The following is a 12,069-nucleotide window of genomic DNA, read 5'->3' on the forward strand; positions in this document are numbered from 1 at the left end:
TAATGGTGGGGAGAGAGCAGAACAAAGTTTATACTCAGGTAATATTGACCAATATATTAATGTAAGGGTAAAGAATACAGTAAAGTCCACTCCACATCAACATGTGTATTTCGATCTTTTTTCCAAATTAGAAGTTGCCATTTATTAAATTTAAATTTTCACTGATGAGATCAAGGGTTAGGAGTGTATCTTGGACAGTGGTGCAGATTGAAGGCTCAGGGAATGACCACTCAGTATTGCGACTTCTGATTATTTATTTCCATTCAAGTCAATGGAATAAAATATCAGCTTCTTATGCAGCTGAAACGATAATACAGTGCCCTCCATAATGTTTGGGACAAAGACCCAGCATTTATTTATTTGCCTCTGTACTCCACAATTTGAGATGTGTATTGGAAAAAAATCACATGTGGTTAAAGTGCACATTGTCAGATTTTAATAAAGGCCATTTTTATACATTTTGGTTTTACCATGTAGAAATTACAGCAGTGTTTATACATAGTCGTCCCCCCCCCATTTCAGGGCACCATAATGTTTGGGACATAGCAATGTCATGTCAATGCGTTCTCCCCGTGACCTGCGTGGGTTTTCTCCGAGATCTTCGGTTTCCTCCCACACTCCAAGGACGTACAGGTATGTAGGTTAATTGGCTCGGTAAATGTAAAAATTGTCCTTAGTGGGTGTAGGATAGTGTTAATGTGCGGGGATCACTGGGCGGCACGGACTTGGAGGGCCAAAAAAGCCTGTTTCCGGCTGTATATATATGATATGATATGATGAAAGTAGTCAAGTTTAGTATTTTGTTGCATATCCTTTGCATGCAATGACTGCTTGAAGTCTGCGATTCATGGACATCGCCAGTTGCTGGGTGTCTTCTCTGGTAATGCTCTGCCAGGCCTGTATTGTGGCCATCTTTAGCTTATGCTTGTTTTGGGGATAGTCCCCTTCAGTTTTCCCTTCAGCATATAAAAGGCATGCTCAATTGGGTTCAGATCGGGTGATTGACTTGGCCACTCAAGAATTGACCATTTTTTAGCTATGGAAAAAATCCTTTGTTGCTTTAGCTGTATGTTTGAGATCATTGTCTTGCTGTAGAATGAGCCGCCGACCAATGAGTTTTGACCATTTGTTTGAACTTGAGCAGATACGATGTGTCTATACACTTCAGAATTCATCATGCTACTACCATCAGCAATTGTATCATCAATGAAGATAAGTGAGCCAGTACCTTCAGCAGTCATACATGCCCAGGCCATGACACCCCTACCACCGTGTTTCACAGATGAGGTGGTATGCTTTGGATCTTGGGCAGTTCCTACTCTCCTCCATCCTTTGCTCTTGCCATCACTCTGATATAAGTTAATCTTCGTCTCATCTGTCCACAAGACTTTTTTACAGAACTGTGGTTGCTCTTTTAAGTACTTCTTGGCAAACTGTAACCTGGCCATCCTATTTTTGGGGCTAACCATCTTGCAGTGTAGCCTCTGTATTTCTGTTCATGAAGTCTTCTGCAGACAGTGGTCATTGACAAATCGACACCTGACTCCTGAAGAGTGTTTCTCATCTGTAGGACCAGGTGTGTGGGCGTTTTTCTTTATTATAGAGAGAATTCTTCTGTCATCAGCTGTGGTGGCCAGTCACTTTGCGATTAGTAAGCTCACCAGTGCTCTCTTAATGATGTTCCAAATAGTTGATTTTGGTAAGCCGAAGGATTGGCTGAGTCTTTAACAGTTTTATTCTTGTTTCTCAGTCTCGTAATGGCTTCTTTGACTTTCATTGGTACAACTTTGATCCTCATGTTGATAAACAGCAATAAAAGTCTCCAAAGGTGATGGAAAGACTGGAGGAAAGAATAGGTGCTGAGAGCTCTCTAATACCTGCATTAAGGAGGCAATTAAACACACCTGAGTAATTCCAAACACCCGTGAAGCCAAGTGTCCCAAATATTATGGTGCCCTGAAATGGGGAACTATGTATAAACACAGCTGTAATTTCTACATGGTGAAACCAAAATGTCTAAAATTACCCTTTAATAAAATCTGACAAAGTGAACTTTAACCACAGGTGAATATTTTCTATTACAAATCTCAAATTGTGGAGTACAGAGGTAAATAAATAAATGATGGGTCTTTGTCCCAAACATTATGGAGGGCACTGTAACAACTTTATGTAATTGACAAAGACAGATTTCTACCCCCAGGAGTTTAGACTTAAGGTTTTCTGTCTCTCGTTCACAGATTCCTGAAGCTTTTTTGACAGATTTAAAAAATCTAACTAAATCCTGTGGGAATTTTCCACAGTGGAGTATATGCCATCAAAACAGCACAGTGCACCTGAAATAGAAACGTGTCAAGTACAAACAAGTAGTGCTACAATGTACCCAAGCATTGTTAAACAGAACAAAAAATTACCTTACTTCTTATTTATTTGCACAGGGTGCTTAACTAGTTTAAAGATATGATTTTTAGAAGATATAATGGCCAAGCCTGAGATAGAACTTTTGCACTTAATTTTACATCTTAAAGATATTTATTTGATAACCAGTTTTATAATGTAAGCTTCCCCGTTAAAGGATGTGGGGATAGAGGGGGAAAGTGTTATGAAATAGGTGACCTGTACTGATTGGCAGAACAGGCTCAAAGGACTAAACAAGTCCTATTTTCAATGTTTCTACTTTTTAGAATCTACAGAGAAAGTGGGGGAAGGCTCACGCAAGTTCAATTAGATGGTCAGGTTTGTAGTGTAACCATTGCTTTTTGGCTGGAACAAATCTTTGCTGTCTTTGCATACCTGAACATAAACAAAATCTAGAATCTTTTCATCAATGCAGTGAATATTATGTGGAATAACTGCAATAGAAATCAATTTAATTTTCTCATTTAACTATTGATGAATAATGATGTAGAAAGGAAAAGGGAAGCGTGCACGTGGGCATAATCTCAAAATAAGACATTGACAAAATTGAGATGAGAAGTCATTTTCTTCAAGTTCTGAATTTTCTACCCCAGAAAAACATAGAATATTGAGTCATTATGCATATTTAAAGCTGGGGAAAGTAGATCTTTGGATTACATAGTGAATCAAGAATAGTGAGAAGAGGTATGGAAAAACTCTGGTAATATTATTGTACAGTGGATCAGCTCAAGTAACTCTGACCTGTGGCTTCTCCTACCTGATTAGTATACAAACTTGCTAATCCATGTATGGAAATCAATGAGTCATAGAGGCAAAGGAATATTGTGTGTAGCAAAGTGTGCATTAGGTTCTTTTTTAACTTCTATGTACCTGGAACTGATCTGAATTGGGCTCCTCTGTACTAGTATTTATTCAATATCTACATCACTACCATCACTGACATTTTCACAAGCGCTAAACTCTTTTTCTGGCAAAAGGCTGTATTCATTTAGAAGGGTTTCAACATCCCCTGCAAAGAATTCTTCACCTAGCTGTTCAGTGATGTGAAGAAAATTGCCAATTAGCTCCCCTGCCTTATAAACCAGTAATGCTGGTAGAATATGGTCAGAGAAACGGTCACTGGCTCCAGTGTTGGAGGCCTTTATTTTACAGAATTTAACCATGGGATATTCCAAAGCAAGGCATGTTAAGCAGTTGATCAAGGACTTGCATCCCTTGACTCCATCTTCATAAACGTTCACCATCACTGTAGTGTTTTTCAGTTCTTTTTCAATCACTTCCAAAAATTGCTCCCCATTCTCAAGCTCGTAGAACATCCCAAACTGAGGGCCAAAGCTGAGCTGCTGGTGCATCTCCTGCATGCTTTGCTTGCGGTACGTACGAAGGCAAGTCTCATCTTCCTCATCCTGAGTCATTTCATTTTCCTGGACACTCATCTGTTTTGGGGGGGGATAAAGAAAAAGCTTTGCAACGGAATGTTTATCATGGAAGTCATTTATTCTAAATTGTCTAAACCATCTGTGCCATTTAATCTAAATGCTGTAGTGTTGGCTTGATATTATTTATTGCATAAAATGTCTGACTCACCTTTGATGTCAAAATACTTGTCTTTTTTAATTCACGATTCTGTTAATTCCTTAAATTATAATTTCTTATATTGCCTACAATGACAAGTAATTTGTTTGCTTGTTTTTGGCACTTCTCTTGAATGCCCTGCAAGATATCCCACACTTTTTCTGCTTCTTTGTTTTTCAAAAATGGCAATCTGATTTTTTTTTCAATGACGAGATTAGATTGATGTTTGGAGGGACATAGTTATCCCCAAATATGAATCACGGAAAATTTACAGTAAGGTTCAGTGAGCCACGTGGCGAAGGCTGTGGCACGTGCCCGCCCAGAGAATCCATCGGTTAGCAGGACCTCTCCTGAAGGCTCGTCGGTCAGCTAGATCAGGAACCCCCCGGAAGCTCGCTGGAGCCCGTCCGAAACCTCATCAGTCGACGGGACTGGAAACCTGCCCGAAAGCTCATCAGGCGGCGTAAACGGGAGTGAGCTGGAGACGTCGGTTACTTGGAGTGGGCTGGTTGGTGAACTGGGTAAGGCTTTATGAACCGGGAGAGCGCATTCAAGGTAGACTGCAGGAGGTGCACCGGGGATACAAACACGGCCAAACAAACGAGTAGAGGAGAGGGACGTTGGTTCACAGGAATTGCTCCAGTACATCGAGCGCGTGGGCCGACCGTACTTTGGACTTTGAATAGTGGCTCCAAAAATGGCTGTGCCTGCATGAATAATAAATGCAAAATGAATTTCACTGTGCAGTTCCATATGTGACAAATAAAATGCTATTGAACTATTGGTAGAATATGTACGTGGGCCTTTACTATAAAGAGATTTGAGCATAAGAGTAAATGTCTTGCATCAATTATGTTGATCATTGATTGGAATATTGCACGTAGGCTTGATCTCTTTTCAAGAATATACTTGTAAAAGGGGAGTATTATTCTCCCGAACAAATCCATGAATGGAAGGTGAGGTTAAGCAGAGTGGGCCTACGCTCCTTTTAGTTTATGAGAATGAGATGTGATCGCATTTTTAAAAATACAAAGTCCTTGCAGGGAGGAGAGGGTTGATGTTTCCTCCAGCAAAATTGTATGGAACAAGAGCCCATTTAGGGCAGAGTTGAGAAGAAATTTCTTCTAGAAAAGAGTGAATCTTCGGAATTCACTACTCTCGAAAGTGTCGGGGCTCAGTCACTGAACCTATTTAGGGCAGAGGTCAAAAGATTTTTAGTTATTAAAAGAATCGGAGTTAATACAGGAAAGTGGTGTTGAGGTCTGACATGATCTTGTTGAAATGGCAGAGCGGATAAGATGGGCCAAGTGACCTACTCCAGTTCCATTCCTTTTGTTGCTACTATAACTTGCTCTTTTTGTTTCAGCTACATTAGTTCTTTACATCTTTGTATTTCTTCTAATGATTTCAACTTCATCTGAATCTTCAACCTTACTATGCTGTATGGTTTTAATTCTGTCTATTTTAATTTATTGCCTGTTATAGTATTCAGAAATTATTCTTTTGTTGGGTTGTTCTTGCCGAGTAAGAGAGCAAAAAAAGTTTGTTTTTCTCCTTATGTTATTTCTATAGGGCAACTTTAAAATCTCATGATAATCTGATACCTGCTGCTCCGTATTTCCACAAGATGTAATTAAGAGACTGTTTCAGCCCATCGAGTCCACATTAGCTCCCAGGCCAATTCCATTCCCTTGGCCATCCCACATTCCCACCAACTCTTCCATATTCTACCACTCATCTACTCATTACAGATAATTTACAATGGCCAATTAGCCTGCTGGTCTGCATGTCCTTGAGATGAGGAAGTAAATTAGAACACCCAGAGGAAAACTCAGCATCGAAGCAAGGACATGCATGGCCCTTGGGGTTGGGATTGAACTCTGGTCATACATGGGTATACCGCCATATTTCTTCTTCCAATGCCTGCCCACTTGCTTGCATTATTGCATTATAGCGCTTAAGAATGATGGTTCCTTCATGTAGAATTAACATAGATTCCTCTTTGTTCTCATTGCCATTTTGTTGTACTTGATATTGGTTTCCTCTCTCTCCCCATCCATTGGGTCTCTCTCTCTCCCCATCCCTCTTTCCCTCCACTTTCTCTTCTCAATGTGTTGCATTCTGCAGTTTTCTTTGCGAAACGTTTTTTCTACTTGTACAAATCATTACCTCTAGCTTATCTATTTTTCTGCACAATCAATTATCTTCCTATTTTAGCTCACCTTTCGACTGAATTTCTTTCGAGTGTCTTTGTCCTTCTTACTAAAAGAGCGATGTGGTGATGACAGTTGTCTAAGGAGTTGCTTTTTGTCTGAAGAAGTTTCATGGTCTTTGTTTTCCAGTTTAAACTTTCTCCAGTCATTAATCACTCCTTTTGGACCTAGAAATGTAAAAGGTTTAATGCTGCTTCTTCCAGTCACAATAACATTGCTCCACCATAGAATTGCATCCAATTTTAATGCACAGAAACAAGGCATTTGACCCAGCACCAATGATGTGACAATGGTGCAGCAGCTAATGAAGCTGCCACTCATCTCCATGGACTCTGGGTACTATCTGTGCTTCGTTGGCTATTGTAAACTACCTCTCAAAAATATGTGTGGCAGGAGAATTAGGATGGGGGAAGGAGTTGATGGGCGTGTGAGAGAGAAGTTTACAAAGGAATGGGACTGATGATGCTCGCATAAACATATTCATCAACGTCACTTGAATCTCCAATACACACAAACTTTTATTGTAGATGGTAGAGATCTGATTTAAAAGAGGGATTTGGACTAAATATCTCTTCATTCAGGAATTTAAGCGTTGAGGATAGTTACGGAGAATAGGGAGAGCCAGGGAATTATTGATTAAATTGAATAGTACAGAAACCTAGAAACTAGATCCATTGGTTTCCTATCAGCATATTGAGCATAAATGCAATTTTAATAGTTAGTTTGATTGAGTGAACATTTTCAGGTGTAAATACTCCAATAAGAAATTGGTTCAGGCGCTTCTGTTGGTGATTCATTTCAGCACAGCAGTTGTTTTGCCAGTACACCTGAAGACTGACAAAGTAATGGAAACTACAATCAGTAGTGCTTTCTTCATTGTTCACAGTATTTTGGTTTGAATTACATTAGGTCAAAAGGTCATAAGGGATAGGAGCAGAATTTGGCCATTCAGCCCATCAAGTCTACTCTGCCATTCAATCATAGAAAAATAGAAAATAGGTGCAGGAGGAGGCCATTCGGCCCTTCGAGCCAGCACCGCCATTCATTGTGATCATGGCTGATCGTCCCCAATCAATACCCCGTGCCTGGCTTCTCCCCATATCCCTTGATTCCACTAGCCTCTAGAGCTCTATCTAACTCTCTCTTAAATCCATCCAGTGATTTGGCTTCCACTAGACTCTGTGGCAGAGAATTCCACAAATTCACAACTCTGGGTGAAAAAGTTTTTTCTCACCTCAGTTTTAAATGGCCTCCCCTTTATTCTAAGACTGTGGCCCCTGGTTCTGGACTCGCCCAACATTGGGAAAAATTTTCCTGCATCTAGCTTGTCCAGTCCTTTTATATGTTTCTATAAGATCCCCTCTCATCCTTCTAAACTCCAGTGAATACAAGCCTAGTCTTTTCAATCTTTCCTCATGTCAGGGATCAATGCCAGGGATCAATCTCGTGAACCTACGCTGCACTGCCTCAATTATAAGGATGTCCTTCCTCAAATTAGGAGACCAAAACTGTACACAATACTCCAGCTATGGTCTTACCATGGCCCTATACAACTGCAGAAGAACCTCTTTACTCCTATACTGAAATCCTCTTGTTATGAAGGCCAACATTCCATTAGCTTTCTTCACTGCCTGCTGTACCTGCACGCCAACTTTCAGTGACTGGTGTACAAGGACACCCAGGTCTCGCTGCACCTCCCCCTTACCTAACCTAACTCCATTGAGATAATAATCTGCCTCCTTGTTTCTGCCGCCAAAGTGGATAACCTCACATTTATCTATATTATACTGCATCTGCCACGCATCTGCCCACTCACTCAACCTGTCCAGGTCACCCTGCAACCTCCTCTTCACAATTTACACTGCCACCCAGCTTTGTGTCATCTGCAAACTTGCTAGTGTTGCTTCTAATTCCCTCTTCCAAATCATTAATATATATGGTAAACAGCTGCGGCCCCAACAACCGAGCCTTGCGGCACTCCACTCGCCACTGCCTGCCATTCTGAAAAGGACCCGTTTACTCCTACTCTTTGCTTCCTGTCTGCCAACCAATTTTCTATCCATGTCAACACGCTATCTGTGCTTCGTTGGCTATTGTAAACTACCTCTCAAAAATATCCCCAATCCCCAATACCATGTGCTCTAATTTTAGTTACCAATCTCCCGTGCGGGACCTTATCAAAGGCTTTCTGAAAGTCTAGATACCCTACATCCACTGGCTCCCCTTCATCCATTTTACTTGTCACGTCCTCAAAAAATTCCAAAAGATTAGTCAAGCATGATTTCCCTTTCATAAATCCACGCTGACTTGGAATTATCCTTTTACTGCTATCCAAATGCACCGTTATTACCTCTTTAATAATTGACTCCAGCATCTTTCCCACCATCGAAGTCAGGCTAACTGGTCTGTAATTCCCCGTTTTCTCTCTCGCTCCTTTCTTGAAAAGTGGGATAACATTAGCTATCCTCTAATCCACAGGAACTGATCCCGAATCTATTGAACATTGGAAAATGATCACCAATGTGTCCACTATTTCTAGACCCACCTCCCCCTGAGGACCCTGGGATGCAGACCATCAGGCCCAGTGGATTTATCATCCTTCAGTCCCATTAACCTACCCAATACTATTTCTCGCCTAATGAAAATTTATTTCAGTTCCTCTACCCCCCTAGATCCTCTGTCCTCCAGTACATCTGGGAGATTGTTTGTGTCTTCCTTAGTGAAGACAGATCCGAAGTACCTGTTCAACTCTTCTGCCATTTCCTTGTTACCTATAATAATTTCACCCGTGTCTGCCTTCAAGGGACCCACATTTGACTTTGCTACTCTTTTTCTCTTAACATATCTAAAGAAGCTTTTACTGTCCTTCTTTATGTTCTTGGCCAACTTCCCTTCGTACCTCATCTTTTCAGCCCGTATTGCCCGTTTTTTTTACCTTCTGTTGTCCTATGAAAGTTTCCCAATCCTCTGGCTTCCGGATACTCTTTGCTGTGTTATAATATGTGTAAGAAAATAACTGCAGATGCTGGTACAAATCGAAGGCATTTATTCACAAAATGCTGGAGTAACTCAACATCTTTTCTTTTAGTTTTATTGGGTGATCATGGGTGATCTATCTCTCCCTTCTAACCCCACTCTCTGGCCTTTGCCCCATAACCCCTTACACCCTTATTAATCAAGAATCTATCGCTGCCTTTAAAATATCCATTGATTTCTGTGGTAAAGAATTCCACAGATTCACCATCCTTAGAATCACATCTGACTGATATATGTTCTCCTTATCATCTTGTAACTCACAATAATGTGGGGCTACTTGTGGCACAGGACATGATCAGCAGTGATGATCATGTGGGGATGCCCAGACACACAAAATACTGTGTCCCTCCCCCTATGTGTTCCGTCACATCATGGCAACCTTCAGCAGATGATCTGTGGGTGTAGTAGGAAGGTTTCTGTTAATCGTCCAAATGAACAGCACAGCAAAAAGGGTGCCAGCTACAATCTTTTCAAGCAGGGAACACCATAGCTCTATATCTCATACATGTGAGATACTCCAAAAGAAAGTGAACTCCAATTTACGTACAAGAGTATCTGGGTGCAATTAACTGTAGAAATGATCTGATTATTGGGACATCAACTATTCAAATATATACTGCAATCATTTTACAGGCAACTTCCATGTTCCATGGAGATACAGACTAGCTGGTGAAAAAGGCAAATCAAAAGACAACTCTCAAAATTGTGAAGTGTTCAATTTCATTTGCAACGATAAGGAAAGGCATTGTAATGCAATTTAGAGATCTCAATTCTAAATGGGATGCAGGAAAAGATAGATCACAATATGGAATAAATTATTAAATGTGGCAAGGCAGTTTGAGAAAGCTTTTAGCAAAAAAGTATCTTGGACTTAAACCCTAGAGTAAAAGTGTAAAGAAGCCATGATGAACCTTTATAAAATATTGCTTTGGCCCATACATAAGTTCTGGGCACCATAGATTAGGCCTTGCAGTTATTCTAGGGATGAGGGATTTTGATTATGTGGTTAAAGGAATGCTCACAATGGTTTAACTTTGGATTTGAACTTCCCACCCACGTACATGATACAATTTGAGTAAAGAACTCTGGGTAGCACAGCATAATTCATAATGACTGTGAAGCAATGAGTTTGCACATCCCTCATGCATACTATGTCTTTATTACATTACCAGTGTTGGATGCTGCTAATTCAAGGTTCCTTTCAGATTCCACATCTTCATCCCAGCTTTGTTCACGGTTCATTCTAGGACAGGTATGCAATGGAAAGGTGTCTGAAAATCTGTCAATTGCAACACAAAAGTATGGTTTATATTTTTAAAACAGTAATGTGCATCTGTATTAAATTATTGTGTCATGTTTCATCAAAAATGCTGTAACTTAAGACGTTTGAAACTTTCAAATTAAAATTTTATCAGAAAGTATTTCAGAGATGGATGGGGCCCGCTAATGGTTTGGTGTAGGAGTTGCAGTTCACGGCTTTCAGGTCTGCTCTGCTTGAACTACTTCCTCAACATGTTCTATTTTTGGCCCGGTCTGAGAGGGAGTAGCATCAGTAGGCTGGAAGAGATGGGAAAATTACAGAATAAACTTTCTACTGCAGCTATCAAGGTCAGAAGGCTAGAGGCTAGTTTAGACAAGATTACTCTTCCCTTTGAAGGAGTGAACTTCATTTTTATGCTGTATCACGTACCAGCACCTGTTTCACTCCTCTTCCCACTTCTCCTTTGACTGACCACCTTCCTTCTCCACTCCTAGTCCTTGACCTGAAGCAACTTCCCTTTCCTCCATAGATGCTGCCTGACCCATTGAGCTCCTCCAGCACCTTATGTTGTGCTCTTGACCTGAAGCATTGACAATTACTTTCCCACTGCAGATACTGCTTGACCCGCTGAGTTCTTCCAGCAGTTTGATTTTCACTCCAGAATCACATCTGCCATCTCTTAGTGTCTCCAATGAACAAAGTGGAATGTGGCTGCCGTCTTGTGGTTACTGATAAGTATAACAAGCATTTAATATTAAGACATAAAGTGCTGGAGTAACTCAACGGGTCAGGCCATATCTTGGAGAACACGTACAAGTGACATTTCGGGTTGGGATCCTTCTTTAGAATGATTGTGAGCGGGGTTGAAAGTTGGAAGAGAGGAGGGGCAAGAGAAAGCCTGGAGAGTGATAGGTATGTAGAGTGGGCCCAACCCGAAACGTTACTTATCCATGTTCTCCTGAGATGCTGCCTGACCCACTGAGCTACTCCTGCACTTTGTGTCTCCTTCAGTGATAGGTGAGGGATGTTTTTGATGAGCAGATTGGTGGATAAAGGCCAGAGATGAAAAGGTGGAGGAAATAAAATGTTTTTTTTGTTGAATTACCTAAAACTGGAGAATTCAATGTTCATATCTTTAGGGTTGTAAGTTATCAAGCGGAATATGAGGTGTTTTTCCTCCAGTTTACATGTAGCCTCACTCTGGCAATGAAGGAGGTTCAGGACAGAAAGGTCAGTGTGGGAATGATAAGGAGAGTTGATATGGTTTGCAACTGGGAGATCCAGCAAGCATTTAATATATGCTTATTCACAATGTGTACAATTACGGACTTCCCACAGGCAAAGGACATTCAGGACAAATGGACTGTTGCAGCTTCATGTCTGCTTCTTCCCACTGTCATCAAACAGTATCAACTTGCTCTCCTCAAATACATGCATACTATTCATCTCTGAATAGGAGCTGGTTCCATATTCTCTCTACAGGTGAAGAAATAGCTTCTGAATTACCCACTTGATTTATTAAAGGTGATGTTTTTTTTAGGATCTACATATTTAAATTGTGCTCCATGC

General features: G+C 40.6%; 1 protein-coding gene across 1 annotated transcript in view; it reads right to left on the minus strand.

Annotated features, from left to right (window-relative positions):
* Positions 1-2,033: 2,033 nt before the first annotated feature.
* LOC144597862 (phosducin-like) overlaps positions 2,034-12,069 on the minus strand; it is a 28,310-nt gene continuing 18,274 nt past the window's right edge. The window contains exons 2-4 of the mRNA XM_078407576.1: positions 10,409-10,518; positions 6,213-6,370; positions 2,034-3,851 (exon numbers count right to left, since the gene is read on the minus strand). Of these exons, the coding sequence (XP_078263702.1) occupies positions 3,324-3,851; positions 6,213-6,370; positions 10,409-10,481 (759 nt within the window). The 5' untranslated portion in view covers positions 10,482-10,518 and the 3' untranslated portion in view covers positions 2,034-3,323. The remainder of the gene's footprint in view (positions 3,852-6,212; positions 6,371-10,408; positions 10,519-12,069) is intronic.

Source organism: Rhinoraja longicauda, chromosome 11, assembly GCF_053455715.1.
Source record: "Rhinoraja longicauda isolate Sanriku21f chromosome 11, sRhiLon1.1, whole genome shotgun sequence".
Lineage (NCBI taxonomy): Eukaryota > Metazoa > Chordata > Chondrichthyes > Rajiformes > Arhynchobatidae > Rhinoraja > Rhinoraja longicauda.